Source organism: Aplidium turbinatum, chromosome 8 (genome assembly GCF_918807975.1).
Source record: "Aplidium turbinatum chromosome 8, kaAplTurb1.1, whole genome shotgun sequence".
Classification (NCBI taxonomy): domain Eukaryota; kingdom Metazoa; phylum Chordata; class Ascidiacea; order Aplousobranchia; family Polyclinidae; genus Aplidium; species Aplidium turbinatum.
The window spans coordinates 25,302,102-25,318,789 of NC_137479.1; the positions used below are offsets into that span (position 1 = coordinate 25,302,102).

General features: G+C 37.2%; 1 protein-coding gene across 1 annotated transcript in view; it reads left to right on the plus strand.

The window, feature by feature from the left end:
* LOC145775126 (adhesion G-protein coupled receptor V1-like) overlaps nt 1–16,688 on the plus strand; it is a 53,305-nt gene that overhangs the window by 2,735 nt on the left and 33,882 nt on the right. Inside the window, exons 6-32 of the mRNA XM_082586338.1 lie at nt 36–227; nt 1,306–1,509; nt 2,089–2,218; nt 2,903–3,036; nt 3,340–3,534; nt 3,800–4,020; nt 4,705–4,877; nt 4,983–5,269; nt 5,504–5,693; nt 6,130–6,389; nt 6,921–7,141; nt 7,536–7,663; nt 7,750–7,997; nt 8,388–8,540; nt 9,099–9,318; nt 9,551–9,670; nt 9,969–10,163; nt 10,257–10,496; nt 11,049–11,261; nt 11,805–12,041; nt 12,428–12,528; nt 12,615–12,734; nt 13,735–13,970; nt 14,282–14,465; nt 14,969–15,147; nt 15,506–15,621; nt 16,184–16,434. Of these exons, the coding sequence (XP_082442464.1) occupies nt 36–227; nt 1,306–1,509; nt 2,089–2,218; nt 2,903–3,036; nt 3,340–3,534; nt 3,800–4,020; nt 4,705–4,877; nt 4,983–5,269; nt 5,504–5,693; nt 6,130–6,389; nt 6,921–7,141; nt 7,536–7,663; nt 7,750–7,997; nt 8,388–8,540; nt 9,099–9,318; nt 9,551–9,670; nt 9,969–10,163; nt 10,257–10,496; nt 11,049–11,261; nt 11,805–12,041; nt 12,428–12,528; nt 12,615–12,734; nt 13,735–13,970; nt 14,282–14,465; nt 14,969–15,147; nt 15,506–15,621; nt 16,184–16,434 (5,148 nt within the window). The remainder of the gene's footprint in view (nt 1–35; nt 228–1,305; nt 1,510–2,088; nt 2,219–2,902; nt 3,037–3,339; nt 3,535–3,799; nt 4,021–4,704; nt 4,878–4,982; nt 5,270–5,503; nt 5,694–6,129; nt 6,390–6,920; nt 7,142–7,535; nt 7,664–7,749; nt 7,998–8,387; nt 8,541–9,098; nt 9,319–9,550; nt 9,671–9,968; nt 10,164–10,256; nt 10,497–11,048; nt 11,262–11,804; nt 12,042–12,427; nt 12,529–12,614; nt 12,735–13,734; nt 13,971–14,281; nt 14,466–14,968; nt 15,148–15,505; nt 15,622–16,183; nt 16,435–16,688) is intronic.

Genomic DNA, 16,688 nt, shown 5'->3' on the forward strand with positions numbered 1-16,688 from the left:
GTCTATAACTAAATGGTTAATTTTTATCATTGCAGAGTTTTAACATTACAACGATAGACGATAAAATTCCTGAAATCAATGAAGTTCATTCTATAACCCTGATCAACGCTGCATCTCTTGACGATGTTTCAAGCAGCACTCCTTCCAGTGGTGCTTCCATTGATAAACACCTTGCCACCAGTTTCCTGTCCATCCTGGCAAATGATAAACCGAATGGTGTTTTACAAGTTAGTGCTAAAGAAAAATGAACTTTACCATCTTTTCTTAGCTTGAACAGTCCTATAATTAGGCACCTTTCTATTGGTTTATTGTAATATCGTAGTTTAATTACACTGCAAGCATGAATCATTTTTAATGAAAGACTTGTAGCATATCTGATAAACTTGTGTATCTGATATCATGGCATATCCAATAAACGCATAAACGTGTATTTGGTTGGTCGGTTTTTCAATTTTTATCCTCGGACTGACAAAGCCTTGATAGGTTATTCTTGATAGTTTCGCATACTTGTAGAGGCTCTTGACGCAGGGCCGGTTATCGAGATTGGCAGAGTGAAGTTTTCCGATTGTTGAAGTGTTGTTGCCGGGGAATTATTCTATTCACTAGGTGCCGCTGAATGGAGAGCAGTCCTGAAATGCGTTGCTCAAACGCACACCCCGAGAGTCGAACCAGCGCCGTGTGATCTTGAGTCGGGCGCGTAACGACTGAGCTAACGGGACGGAAAGTTTGAAATACCAAAAATAAAAACACGCTTAGTTTGCAGTACCATTCAATTAAGCTTAAGTGCAGATCTACATAGAAGCAAACTGCAGTTTTAAAGTGAATTGCTATCTTAGATCAAGGGATTTTTCATGAAAACTAAGACAGTTTTGCTGGAAATTAAGCAGTGGAGAATCTTTTTAGATTCACATATGTAGCTTATTGCCAATAGTTAGTATATTGCGGTTTTCCACCAAAGCGAAAAAGATGGTTCAAGCACTAAATCTTCGAATCAATGTTCTTTCGAATGTCGGATAGACTAACTGCTTTTAGTGTTGTCAAGTTTTCAGTAGTCATTGTACGTTCGCAAACTCAACATGATTACAGTTTCTGACGAACCATATTATGAGCAATGTCAATGTATACCAAAAGATCATGACTGTTTTTTTCTACACGTTAAAATGTGCAGCACTAACATGAATAAAGCTTAATGAATCTTGGCAATAGTTTTCTGGCTAGTAACTTTATCTGTTTTTGTATTTTAACAGTTCACTAGATGAAAAGATTTCATTCCGGAACATATCGTTAACTACTAGTTTATTCCAGTTTTCCGATACCTCACCACCAACTCTCGAAGAGAACGGAAAAATACCAGAACGGGATGAACCCCTTGTGGTGCACGTAGCTGAGGAAGACGACCAGGTGATTCTCATGGTTGTTCGAGCTGGTGGCTGGTTTGGTCACGTGACTTCAGAATGGCGAACAAGAGATGGAACAGCTATTTCAAATCAAGAGCCAAAAGACTTCGAGGTTTTTATTTAAATTTATTGTTGCACAGTTGAAGGATTTTTATCTTCACCGCGTAAGTGCTTTGCTGGTATGGCCTTAGTTGTTTAACTGTTATCACAGGCCAATAACGAGCCATATTACTTAAAGTGACCAAGGGTCCAATGGATCCGCTACTGCTTTTTAAGGAATTTCAATTTTGGTAAGATTCAATCCCAAAGTTTGTAATGACTAGCCTCATCGTTCATTTGCTTCTGGTCGAAGAGCTGTGCAAAGATACCTCTATTCGAGACCAGCTCAGTGGCCGAGTGGTTTCACCTTTGGCTCTGGTGCTGGAAAATCTGATATCGATTCCAGGTCGGGTCAAACCGAAGGCTCACGGTTCCTATTGTGGTCTTGCTTGCGTAACGCAAGGAGAAAAGTCGGGCAATAATCTAGTAAAATTGTAAGTGACAATAAATAAAACTATAACCTCCATTCGTGCTTCTTAACAGTCATTCATTAAGAGAAGCTTGCAATTCTGCCTTGTAACCGTACAGCTTATATGCCTCATCGAAACCACAGATCGAAACTGAACTTATTTCTCATAAAACTTCGTTTCAGTCTTCTGCCGGAACACTGAGCTTTGATGACGGGCAAGGCTATGCATCGTTGACGTTGACTTTGGTGGATGATGATGTGTCAGAGTTGGAGAAGTACTTTTATGTCGAACTAACCACTGCTACTGGAGGAGGTGAACATGATTTGAATTCCGTTAACGTATTGTGCTCCTACCGGTTTGATGGAATTGGTTTGAAAATTAAAAATATTTTCTTCAAGTTTATTTCTTTGAATTTTTTGTGTATTGTTCAAAGCTATATATAGATTTTGAGTCACGTTTGTAGTGCAGCACATAATCAAGGACGTAGTTAAAGGAATTCGAAAAAATAACTGCCAAAAGGGTTTCGGGACTGCCCAAACTGTTTATGCCTCCTTAAAATTACTTATCTGGCTATGCAACGTAACACAGACAAAGTCTTTTTAATTCTTAAATTGAACAATCGGATGGCTTTATGCATGGACTTCTAAATAGTAGAATCTGGACTGGAAACCGACTTTACGCAGTGTACAACAGTTGGCCAAACAGTTGGTACAACAGTGGGCCAACAGTTGGCCAACAGCCAAGTTTAGGGTTAGTTACTAAGGTATCAAAAAACCTCCCTTAGCGAATATCCCTAATTCGTACAGTGCTGGTACTGTACGAGAAGGGGTGGGGCAGCAACTGAAAAAGCACTAAAATAAGCACTGGTAACTTTTTGGCCAACTGTTGTACACTTCGTAAAGTCGGTTTCTAGTCCAGATTCTAATATTTAGAAGTCCATGCTTTATGGCAGTAAGTAGGCCTACAGTACATATTCAACAAACGTTTTTATTTCAGCAAGTTTCAACAACGCTTCAAGAGTGAAAATAATCATAGACCCTTCAGACAATGCCTTTGGCGTTTTCAACTTCAACCAATCATCACGACAAATGGAAGAGCCTGATGCTGGCACTAGCACTGTTCGGCTGCAGGTATTTGATTTTATTTTAATTTTCATTAAAGTGCCATTGAACATGGCAACAATGATACAGATTATTTCTTATTCTATCTCCACTTAACTTCAAAAAATAGTTTCTACACGTCTCTTTTAGAAATGTAAAACTCATTCCAAGCTGTGACTGAACGATGGAATCTCCAAGTTTTTACTCTATTTCAACATATTAAACCCACAGATCAATTGTAGTTTATTTTTGACTTGTTTCTTTGCAAACAAGCAATTTGCCCTTGGAAAAGGAAAAAAAAATATTCCAAAAAGAATACAGACATTATTTTAGGTCCTTCGAAGTGGTGGTCATCTTGGAGAAACGACAATTGATTGGCAGATACGTCACAACGCATCTGATGACCTTTCACCCAACCAAGGCCAACTCCATTTCATAGAAGGCCAAACCACTGATGATATCTTCATAAATGTGCTGGCTGATCATGTTCCGGAATTTGATGAAGATTTTAAAATTGATCTGGTCCAAGTAAGGATTGAAAGTGAAATTGTAAATTGGTTTACTACTGTACTATCACAAAATATAAAAGAAAAACAACGTAAAAGAACAACCACAATAGGCATTATAACCAGAGAACTTTATAACAATAATAAAAATGATAAAAATCTTTTCAATTTGTGTTCAACTTAATGATGTAAACGACAATTGCATACAATCCAATGCAAAGTTAGAGCTGAAGGAGGGAAACACTAAGACTCTTATAGTTAGTCATATCATGTTTGCATTTTTGTAGGTGACTCAAGGTGCTTTGGGAGCAGTCAAAACGTGCACTCTTACCGTATTGGCTAACGACGACCCTCGTGGTGTGGTCATCTTTGATCCAATATCAATCTCCGCGAGAGAGGAAAATAAAAATGTGACGCTAACGATACGACGCTCTGAAGGGTTGGCAGGCACAATACGAGTCTATTACACAACAATGGACACATTCGTCAATAGCTCTTTGTCCCAAGGGTAAGCTACATTGTTAGCGAAATCACACATCGATATACAATACATACACATATGGCCACCTGGATAAACACACGCAATACACACCTTGATACACACATGCAATAATGAATAACCCTTGTCAACACTAATATACAAAAATAACGAACGATCTGCATAAAAGTGTTATAAAATTAGAAAATAAAAGTGACATAAAACCAAGCTATGTTTTTATATGTATTTTTTTCTCATAGAAATGAATCAAAGCATAATCTACTTAAATTGGGTAGGCTACTATGCTTTTGAGATAACTTTGATGCAAGATATTATCATGCCAGTATAGTCTTTCACAGAGATATCTAGACTAGATAGACATCTAGTCTATAAATCTGTGATCTTTCAGGGGGTATTCCGATATATTGTTTGTTCTTCTATCGGTAGGTATGGGTACAGTGAAACGTAAGATCATTTCCCACAGAGAGCTTGCAAAACTCACAAGTTTGTTGCAGTTAATTTTTTGTAATAATAATAATAATGTTTTATTTTGCGTCCATTACGACAACATGTAGAATACTGGGATAACACAGAACACTCGATTTTGTCTCTACACCGCCATGTTGAAACTACGTGGGTTGTTCAGACCTAAACGCAACTCGTCTTTTGTGCAGCATGAAAACACCAGTTTATTACCACTGGCGTATATTTTAGGGTTGCTGTATCAGGCCAAGACTTCCAACAAGTAATGGACAGTGTTTTAATTGATGAAAATGTTACTACTGTCAATGTGTCAGTCAACTTGTTTGATGATGACATTCCTGAAACAAATGAGATTTTCTTTGTTGAGCTCTTGTCCACTGAAATGGTATCATCAGGAGTCGAAGGTATTTAGCAACTCATCGTATGAAACGTTGTTTTGTCAATACATGTCATACAACAGTGCACTAGAAAAGTAACAAAAATCATAAAACTAACTAGTGAAATTTCAGTTCCAAACTCTCCACGGCTGGGAACGGGACGCGCCATTATGACGGAAGTTTCGATTGTGGAAAACGATAATCCGCATGGGATTCTTGAGCTTAGTTCGTCATCGGTTAAAGTAGACGAAGACAGTGACGCGGTCAATGCCACAAAAAGTTTTCAGAAGAATGACGAAATGAAAGGTTTTGTAAACGTAGTCCGAAGACTTGGCACGTTTGGTGATGTCACAGTGAGATTCAATGTCATCCCGAACTCAGCAACCGCAAACGAAGATTACAATGTTGTTTCTTCGGAGGTAAAGTTAGTATTTACGTGTAATAAAAAAGTATTTCGATCAGTAGATATGAATTAGGATTTCATATCGTTCGTGGAATGTAAAGAAAGGTCGACTCCCTTTTTCTCTATCAAAATGCTGCGTAGTTGAAGTCGAAAAATTTTGACGTGGAGAAAGTTAGAGTCGGATGTTTCAAGATCTGACTTCACAGCCTTGTGATAAAAGTTTCAAACTGCGACTTTTCCCTTTTTTCAGGTCACTTTGTTAGATGGAGAGTCAAGCAAGTTTGTTCCAATCTACATTGTCAATGATATCACTCCTGAAATTGAAGAAGATTTTTTGATTGAATTATTGCCCGATAGCGTCACTGGAGGTGCTAGAGTGGGCGATGAAGATACATGCAGAGTGACGATCAACGAATCAGATGATCCGTATGGCTTATTTGGTAAGTTATAGTCATTGTTATTTGAATGAATAGTTATTGTCCTAACAATCAGATCAATGAACTGAGATATGCATTAATTTGGGTTCCAATTTGCACCACTTTAAACTTAAATCAATGAACTGAGATATGCATTAATTTGGGTTCCAATTTGCACCACTTTAAACTTAAATCAATGAACTGAGATATGCTTTAATTTGGGTTCCAATTTGCACCACTTTAAACTTAAATCAATGAACTGAGATATGCTTTAATTTGGGTTCCAATTTGCACCACTTTAAACTTAAATCAATGAACTGAGATATGCTTTAATTTGGGTTCCAATTTGCACCACTTTAAACTTATAATTTGCTCATTTTCAGGCATTTTTCTCAACTAGGAATTACGGTTTCGTCAATCTAGATTTACTCTTGTTGTTGCATTGTTTTGTTCCTTTCAGAATTATCCGTTGACAAAGATAGGGTTGAGGAACCGGCCAGTGGTCAACGTACCCCGGTCACTTTTACTGTCCACAGACGAAATGGAGACCGAAGTGTTGTTAGCCTCAAATGGAAGGTTGACGTCAGTCCGGCTTCATCTGCAGCCGAGGGAGGGAACGGCCAAGGAGAATATGCGGCACGATCTAATCGCGATGTTGATAACCTTGAAGGGCTAATATATTTTACCACCGGAGAAGTAACCAAACACTTTACAATCAAGGTAGTTTATCAAGAAAGAAGTGTACATTGTACAAATGTACATTTTTACATATTTAAGAAATTAAACCATTTATTTTTTTAATATGCAGGCTAGTCTACACACAGAGTGGTGGGATGGCGCAGCGGGTAAGGCACTCGCTTTCCAATCATGAAATCCTGGTTCGACTCCCGGCTTATGCTGGTAGTTGACAAACACCGCCCACCTCTACCAAGGGTGTAATAAATTGGGTGGGCGTAGTTGCTGAAGTAAAGGCGGCCGAGAGAAAGGAACTGGCCACCCTACTCTCGTTAGTGCCGATGGATTAGTATAATGAGAACCTTATCTTCTCATCCCCCGATGCTTGGATTCAAGTATGGGACTCACCTTTACCTTTACCTACACACAGAATGTACAAGATTGTCGAGGAATATCAATTGAACTTGCAAGGACAACTGGATACTGTTAATGAGATTTTTGATTTTTATCTAAGGGTGATAATAAATGCCTAACAATGAATTGTGTTAAAAGTCCTAAACCTATCTTCAACGTCAGATACTTCCCGATGACATCCCAGAAGATGATGAACTAGTGGTGGTCAGATTGGAAGATATATCACCTGGTCATCGCGGGCGAATCAATCCCGACCGAAATGAAGTCCAAGTGCTAGTACCTGCCAACGACAGGCCATACGGGGATGTGAGCTTGCAAAATCACGCTTACCTTGCGCATGAAGAAACCAGCAATAACTTCGTCACTGTTATTGCAAATCGAAGGTGTGTTCAAGTTAAAAGCTAAACCGAACGCCCTTTTTTAACTTTACATCAATGCTTGTTAAATTTATACCACAATAGAATTCGCCTAATTCTTCATCTCAAGGGAATTAGAATGCAGTGACGAGTTAGGCGAACTGACGAATTATGCAAACAGGTTAACCTTAGAACTATGCAACCGGAGCCGACAAAAATGTGACGAGTAAGGCGAAATGACAAATTAGACAAATTCTACTTAGTATGCTTTCAATAGAATAAAGTTGTTTAAGAGTATATAAACTATGTTCTTAAAATATAAAAATTCACCTATATTTGTATAACTTATGTTTACTTAGGCTATAATTCAATCATTTTAGAGTTATTTTATTCAAAATTTTTAATAGATTTATGTTTACAGTGGGGGCCTTTATGGAACTGTGAGGGTCATATATAGCACATCCGAAATTGATCTTGTGACAGAAATGCTGGAAAACGAAGAAAACCTGATAACAAGATATGTGACACCTCGCATTGTGGACAACATTGGTATACATCATGTTCTAGAATAGATTTTGGCTTTAGATGTTTATTGTCGTCCATAGAAATTTCAATAATTTGCATTTTTGTTTTAGAATCAACTGTTGTGTTTCAATCAGTTGATATCATATCTTCTGACAATCCCTTGGTCACGTGTGCGGAAGAATGTCTGCGTGAGAGAGTTTGTCAAGCCTTTCTATACCAAGAAATGTCTTATAGTTGCAAATGGACAACTGGTGATTCGTTGGAACGTGGATACATTACATACACGAGTGATGACGTCACTCTGACGCCATCCCAACTAGCCAGTAGATATTCTTTGTATGAGAAAAACTTAACTCAGGTTTGTAAACAACTAAACATAGCTTATTTCATGACCAACTCTTGAAAGCGAATTAAGCCTCTTATACAGTAACTGCGGCCTGGTGACTTTCCGGCCTGCTTGTCACTGCAGCAAGTTATGAATTATAAAATTAATTATTATTGTAGCAGGCTCATATCAAAACTGTAAGCGATGCTTGCAATGTTGCATGATAGAAACACGTTTGTTACTTGTTTTTAAAGTAAAATTTTATAATTATGAACTTTATTTATTTTTAATTTCATGAGAGTTTTTGTTGTGGCAACAAACTGATTGAACTTAGAATGTTGACAAACTAGCAACAAAATAGTTTGACTACAGTACTTACAAAAGACTCAGATTTTCTGATCATGTTTTACGCTTATTGTTTAGACGAGCATCTTATACAATTCTCAAGCCAGATCTGGAATAGACTTTATACCACAATCTGGTGCTTCTGTGTTGTTACATCCCGGACAACAATCGGCTTTTATCAACATCACAATACAAGATGATAATGAACCAGAACTGAGCGAATACTTTAAAGTAGAGTATTGTAATGCCATCCAAGACAACAAAATCCGATTTTTGCTGTCTGGGATGTTTTTCTAACATTTAGGTTTTTCTAGTTGGTAACTTCAGAACTTTCTGCTGTTACTGTAGAATCGGCAATTTCTGAATGATTTAAAGATATTTTCATTCGTTATATGATATATACCAGCAGTGGCCACGTGCTTCATGCTCGTGCTGCATGTCGTAAGAGTCTATTTTTAAAGAGCCGCAACACAAAAACGTCAAAAATAAGATTTTATTTACTTGCTATCAAAAACTTTGTAATTAGGTATTCGACAACGATATTTTTCTTGGCAAAGATTTATAAAACAACAATTCTGTGTTGGTTGCAATAATACTACTTTTAAAAAACTTGCAAATGGTATAATTGACACTAGTGTTGTGTTGCCAATATATTTATTGCAAGGAAAGAAAAAAATTATATTGTGATGTGTAAGTTTAAGGTGCCACATTCAACGAGCTGCAGTTGATTGGCCGCTCCTGATATACAGTATACCATTACGTGATTGATTCAAGGTTAACATATTTTAGGTCGCAATCTTAGATGTCATAATGGTCGATTTTGAACCTTTGTCTTCCAATCTTCCTCGAATTCGTTCTCCTTCAACGACTCGCATCACCATTGAAGAAAATGATCATCCCTATGGTATGTTTGTGCTGAGGACTCAAGGATCTTCATCCAATCCAAGTGATCCGATTGAAGTTGAGGAGAAAGATAAATTATCTGTGGAATTGTTGGTCGAAAGAAAAGGTAGCTGTAACTTGACGGATTTTGCTGAAGCTTTCTCCGACAGCAAAGTCCGTCAAAGTCCGTAAAAATAACGGATTTTGCTGTCTGAGATATTATGATTATTTCGCTTCCAGTTATTTGTTGCTCAATTTAATATCTTTTGCATATTGCTATTTCATGATTATTTCTTTTTGTTGCTTTTTACGTGATAAGTTAACAAGTTTATTTTAGTTGCCTGAATGAATATTTTCAGGTGGAAGCATTGGTGACGTCACAGTGGATTGGTCAGTTACTGGTGGAACAGCATCACGTAACAATGACTTCATAGGAGATGATGCAACTCTCAAATTTTCCCATGGAGAAACTATCAAAAGTTGGTTTTCTATTCTTTAAATTATGTAAAGCATGCATTTGTTTTTTCTTGCTGGATACTTGCAGTTTTTTTAGTGTATTGTACATCTGAAGTTCAATGTTTGACTTGAGCTCTATATTGTAAAGTATTTTGTAGGGAATTCTATTTGCAACTCTCGCACGAATAGCTTTATTCTTGACTAAAACACAAGTGGTGATATCCATAAAAACTGGATGCAGTATTGTATCTCGAAAAAAGCATGGCATAATGTCTGGTTGTGATGCCTTTATAAATGTTACGTTCCATCTTTTTTTTGCAGAAATAAGTTTGAGCATCATAGATGACTCGACTCCTGAACCAAGTGAGTCCATCAACATCCGTCTGTCCAATCCCACTAACGGTGCGGTTCTCAACGACGAGCAAGATCACTCCGTCGTCACTATACTGGCAAATGATGTTGTAGGTGGAATCATTGGTTTCAAGTCTAATTCAAGATCTGTAATTGGCCAAGAAGGTAAAGATAGGCTTTACCAGCTAAAATGAAACTCACTGCATTTTTCTAAACTTTGCTTTAAATTTCTTTGAATTACCTAACTTACATTTTCAGGAGAATCTATCACTCTTCATTTGTCAAGAAGCGAACCAGCCCTAGGAAGGTGTCACGTATCGTGGCATGGAGAAAGCGTCGGCGATAATGACATCACAAATGGGTTGAACGTCACCCAAGGAGTGATCACGTTTGAGTCTGGCCAGTTTGAGGCTCAACTGAAGATACAAATCAACTCTGACGACATACCTGAGAGTAAAGAAGAATATAGGATCGTGCTCAACCAAGTTGAAACATCAGGCACGGGTCATTTTATTTATATACAGTATAAATGTGTTTTCAGTAAACCTTGAAAGTATGTAGAAATACTTTACCCTAGAAAGTCGCTACCAAACTCGTGGAATAGAACATTTGAGACGGTGCTCTTTCACTTACAGGTTTTGTTATGTAACACCACTCTGGTTTGATTTCCATATGTAACAAGAACATCTCTCAAAATAATTCTTTACTTTATAACCAAGCTGTTATTATCATTGTGATGATTGATTGTTGTTAGTATCTTTCTTTATATTTAGTTGGTTACTTCTTTTCGCTCTGGCACAACGCTGTGCGGCAGACCTTCTATTTTGCTTTGATACTTTTTGTATCATCTAATTAATGCTTTTTAACCTAATTACTTTGCTATCAATCAGTTTATGACACAAGAAAATTAATTTTCTCACAAAGTTACATTATTGTCAAGTTGACATTTGCACATTTTTGCTTCAAGTAGTCGGAACAAATGACTAATTGACTATAAGGCAGCTCACAAGGATTTAGATTTATCATTACAGTATTTTCTTTACGTTACAGATATTGCATCTTCTGGGGCTGCAATCCTTAACCCTCAGTCATCAGCATCTGAGATTTCTATTCAAGAAAGCGACGACCCCCACGGCATCTTTCGATTCGCTCCAACGTTTCAAAGAATTAACATCAAAGAGAACGATGAAAAGTTAGAAATCGTAATTTCGCGACAGTTCGGATCCATCGGTACCGTTCGTGTTTATTATGACATCATATCAGGTGATTGCAATAAAATTTTGATCACTAAACGTGTGTAATATTTTGATAATGCTCACATAAAGAAACAGTGTATTGGCACTTCACCATGGAAGCATCAATAGTGATAGAGAGCAAATTTAGTTTTCTGGATCTCACCAGTGCCCCTACAATTTTGAAAAACATTTCATTCATGAAATAGGAAGAAACTTTGACGAGACACGGTCATTAGAATATATGAACAGCGGCAAGACAATTCGCTATGATATCTTGTCATATATTAAAAACCAACTTCTACTACAATACCATAATTGATCTACTTCATAATACTTGTGTTCAAAGCTGCGTTGTTGATGTATAAAAATTTTTCCCCCTGTTTATTTTGCTAATTTGGTGTAGCCTATGCTTTCGAGTTTCAAGGTGTTGGATAGGTCTGAATCCATGTTCATTCAAGGTTAGGATTTGCACAAAACAGTTTTTAAAAAGTTCATTTAGATTAGTCTTTGCTTAAGCACTTCCAGCATGTATCATTTCAATCTAAATCTTTCAATTCTTTTTTTTTTCAAGAAATCTTGAGCACTATCAATCCTGATATAGACGTTGCCACGCCTGGATCTGATTTTACGTATCCCTTATCTAATTACGTCACTTTTGATGATGGAAAGACATCAGCAGCAATCGAAATGCAAATTGTTGATGATGATGTACCAGAGTTAATGGAGATATTTTACGTCAATCTGACGTACGCTCGTCTTATTGGACCCGACGGATATGACGTCACGCCGTTGCTCCCACCAAAAATTGGTGAGAAAAAGTTTTGACAGATGTTGTCATCCACTTCTGTGAGCGTGTTAGAAGTCACCATATATTTAAAAACGGAAAGATTTTTAAAGTTATTTTTGTGAAACTTTTGATTCTTATACTGTGTTGTATATTGCTGCATGGTTTGCGTTTTTTGTCATTTTTAGCAGAGTTTTTAAGAAAAACATTCACACTACCGTTTTGTAAGTGTTGACTGATTAAAATCAGTCTTTTTTTCAAATCTGAGCATATTATTGTCGTCTCATAAAGTACGCTGACAGTTATCATCCATTTAGTTATTATCATCCAAAAGCATCCAGTTAGTGCTGCTGAGGCGTTAAAGTTGGCTATCGTTTGTCCTTTTGTCTCACAACTGCTTTACTTATCAGATGAGAGTAGTTCATTGGCCCAGGTAGTGATTGACGCCAACGATGGAACCAAAGGAGTTGTGTCATTTGACGACTCAAGTTCCAATGTGCTCACAACCGAGGTAGGAAGAATTGGGTTTTAACAATAGCGCATACGACTAACACATAGAGTTGTGTGATGAGTCTCATAACCTTTTTCTCATTGCAGGGTTCAGTCGTCACACTACGCATTATCAGAAAAAGGGGCACCTACGGACAAGTCACCGTCTTCGTTTACCCGCAGAACAACCAAGCAAAGGTTGAGGAAGACTACTCCTGCCAACCGGTGGTAAAGTCATAACTTTGATTGAAACGAAAAATCGTGTTCTATATCCACTGGTAGGGGAAGTGTAGGACCCATGGAACTGTTTTTGTTAATTGGCAACCATGTCTACAAATTAAATTAAAATTTGCCATTTTTTTTCTACATTGTTGTGGGACTAACCTACCTCCACAACTAATTAATTTTCAATTTTTTTAGTTTAATAGTGTATGAAAAGAAAGTTTTAAAAAGTTGTCAATTGTTCCAAAGGTCTCATCCATGTGTCAGCAATGGAACACCTAATGGGATGTTTGGAACAGTATTTAATCACTGCTGTAAAAAATGCAATCTGGAAATTTTAAAGTTTTCATCATTTGCAAAACATGTTTACCAAACAAAACATTACAGCCATATACCAAGTCTTGTTTTTGAACATTTTAAATAAAAATAAAAGAAATACAAAAAAATGCACAATGCAGACTTCCTAAACTCATATTATGAGTTACCGTTTTCTGCAATTGTTCAGGCAATAGACCCTTTTTGCTTTATTTGGCTTAAAGTAGGTAAAACCTGAAAGACAAGGGTCCGATAAAGCGCTAGTTTGTTCGATTGGTCTCACATAGTCAATAAAGGAGAAAACGACATTTTTAACTTGTGTAAGCTCAGCTTGGGTGTGCTAAACATATATTCACCTTATGCTTAATACTTTTACTTGTCAATGCGCTACAACTTATGGGTATATGTTTACTAGGACTAAAGAAAAATCCTTACATATAGAGAGCAAAAATGCTTGTTTCCACCTATCAAATTACACCAATGCTACTCATAGTAAATAAAAGAAATCTCCACTATTCTGGTTTTGATTTGAAATAGTTATGGAATTTGTGTTTCGCAATCGAAAATTTTTTTTTACATTTTACAGGGGACTAAATAATCCGATGTTCCATTGGTCCCATTGTATCCATAGGTCCCACATCTCCCCTGCAACAAACCTAAGAACATTGCAACAGTGTTATTTTTATTTTAGACCGTGACTCTTGCTGACAGCCAAGACAGTGTTCTTTATGACATCACCATCGTAGACGACGATATACCAGAGGGAAACGAGTCTTTTCAAGTGTTGCTTGATAGCCCCTCGCCTGGCTTGGAGTTGGGAAATTTAACATCTGTTACTGTGACCATACAATCCAATGACGATGCGCATGGAAAATTGTCTTTCGACAATGACTTTGAAATAACTTTAGATGAGCCTGCTGGTCCAAAGTAAGTCGAATTTTACACTCCAAGTCATGTTTTTGATAAAAAGATGTTGACTTCCAGCAAAGTCTCTAGTGACGCAATTTCAATTTTAATATGAAAAGGTAATTGATAATGAAATGTTTCCTTCTGAACAGTAGACGCCTGTGCTAAAGCATCTCTCCAGCTTCGATATCCAATGGTTAACTACATAAAAAATATAAGTTTTATTTTTATTAGCTGTTAAGATTTTCTAATGCTATGTTTTCGATTTACTTTGATATATTTAAAAAACAACTTGTGTAACTTAAATTTATCATTGTGGCATCCTTTTTCAGCATCACTTCAAGCAAAGCAGAACTTTACGTCAAGCGCAGTCCGCCAGATGGCGTGTTTGGTCAAGTTAGCGTTCGTTACAAAGTTCAGCAAATCTCATCCAGCGGTGACTTTATTGATTCACATGTTAGCGACCTCACACCTGCTGATGGTTATGTCGTAATTGAAAATGGAAATTCGTTTGGGGTAAAGTGGCTTGTAACATTGTTTTGGTGTGTTTGTATCTTTGTTAGAAACGTTTTTCGACAAGTGGGATGCAAAAAATTGTCTGTTGGAAAGCATACGTGTGCTGACAATCCAGTTTTCAACACTGCATCATACTATTAGCCGACAAAAATTTACTTAGCTTGTTTTTGTTCTGGCTTCACAATAAATGAGCTGTAATCTGCCAGAAAAAAAAGCAATTGACTGGTAAAGGCGGTGGTGGATAGTCTGTGACAGAATTAGTGGTGCGATACTGACGTGCCAAGCCTCATTGGCGAAACACAGTTGTCTATCAGCTGCCGAAAATTATTTAGTTGATCGGATAGCCTTAATGGCTAGCGTGGAAGCTACACCGTTATGGTTAGCGAATCGCAATTGTTCGCTGTTTTAGTGCGTTCTCAGCCTGGAAGTACGCTGCTTTCTAAACAAATGATGATGATGATTGTTCAATGATTATCATAATACTAGTAAATGATCTGTTGCAGGTGATCGAGATATCGGCTGTGGCTGATGATGCTGCGGAGTTGGAAGAGAGATTCCTTGTTACTCTACACGACCCAGAAAATGGCGCCACCTTGGATAACACTGCCACTTCTACTGAGATCGTCATAAGAGAGAACGATGCTCCTTACGGGGAATTTCAAGTCTTTCCGTCTGGCTTACGGTAATTTCCAGCTCGCATAGTTATAAGATACCATAAAATGCCATGTCGATATAAACCTTATGCTTTCATATGTAAATAAGTCAACCGGGAGTTTCGGGAACTTTTTAGATGGGACGCGTGGGTGTGTGCCTAAATCCCTAGTGCCTGTAAGGCGAAATGTAAAGATTTTTTTCATAAATGCGATCCCTTTTAACGGAAATAAGCGAATTTTTACTGTCTAAACAAGTGAAAGACCTTTATCACATCATAATCTTAATTCAACTAAGTGATAAAACACAACTTGTCATTCTCGTAGACACTTTCTATGATACTTTCAGTATGTTGCATACGAAACTACATATTTTATTTACATGGACAGAAACGAAAGCCGAAACTACCGAATATCCGAAGACACGGACAAGTTGTTGCAAGTTGATGTCGTACGTCGGCAAGGTGCTCTTGGCTTCGTCACTGTGGATGTCAAGACAACTCAGGGTATGGAGAAAATCTAGGCTTACTCAAGATACAACTTACCTGCGTTATCAAAGAAAGTTTGCAACGTTTGAATCAAGAATCGATTACATCATGTTTCGTATTTTTTGCTTCGATTTTCTGTTAGGTGTCAGGCACATCACGTTGAATAGAATATTGTATAGTTTATATTTCTACAGAAAACTAAAAAATAAATACTATTAATCCTACAAAAAGTGCTCAATACCAAGCAAAAAAGCCAAACAGAGAAAATTACATCAAATATAGTTATTACTTTCTAAAACACTACAGCCTGTTTCACCTTAAAAGGGAGATCATCAGAAGGTCCTTATTCAAATAGAATCTACAGAAAACTATTAATATTAAACTCATCCTGTACTGATGTGCCTAAAAGCGTTATCTGGTTTTCTCGTTACGTAGGCCATTACTTGCAAAGTTAAAGAAAACAGAAAGATGAAAATAATTAATAATTCTAACGTCGTGAAAAATGGCGAAAAGCATTCCCCAATCTGCAAATAAACACGTCATCTTATCTTTGGTTTAAATTTGTATATTTTATTTACAGATACAGCAATGCCTCTGGTTCCATCCGATACTTACCCACCTCTCCTAGCACCTTCTCAAATCTTTCCAAGGTCAAACGGCGTGTGGTTTCACTCATTCGAATCTAATGGGGTTATTTACTTGGTCTATCTGACCCCTATCCTCGCTTTGCCCCTTTCCTCTCCTGTGGGAAGCTCGGGCAGTCTCACTACACTCACAGCAAACGTTTATTCAACGTTGTACAAATGGACGGGCGTCTACACTCCAGTGCAAGTAAGTATTCTTCAAAAGCGAAAGAGCAATGAATTTTATCTGTAGGCTATATCAATTGATATAATCCATTTTAATAGTGAATATTTGTACATAGTATTTAGCACTGGTTGTTAAATAGTTAGTAACTTATAAACGGCATGAGTGACTTGTTTATATTGTTGTAAGGTTAGTCGTAAATGTTACTACTGTACAAATGAATAATGTGGCCTGAACTGTGTTTGATTTCCTTTGCTGAAACAAATGCGCTTTCAACC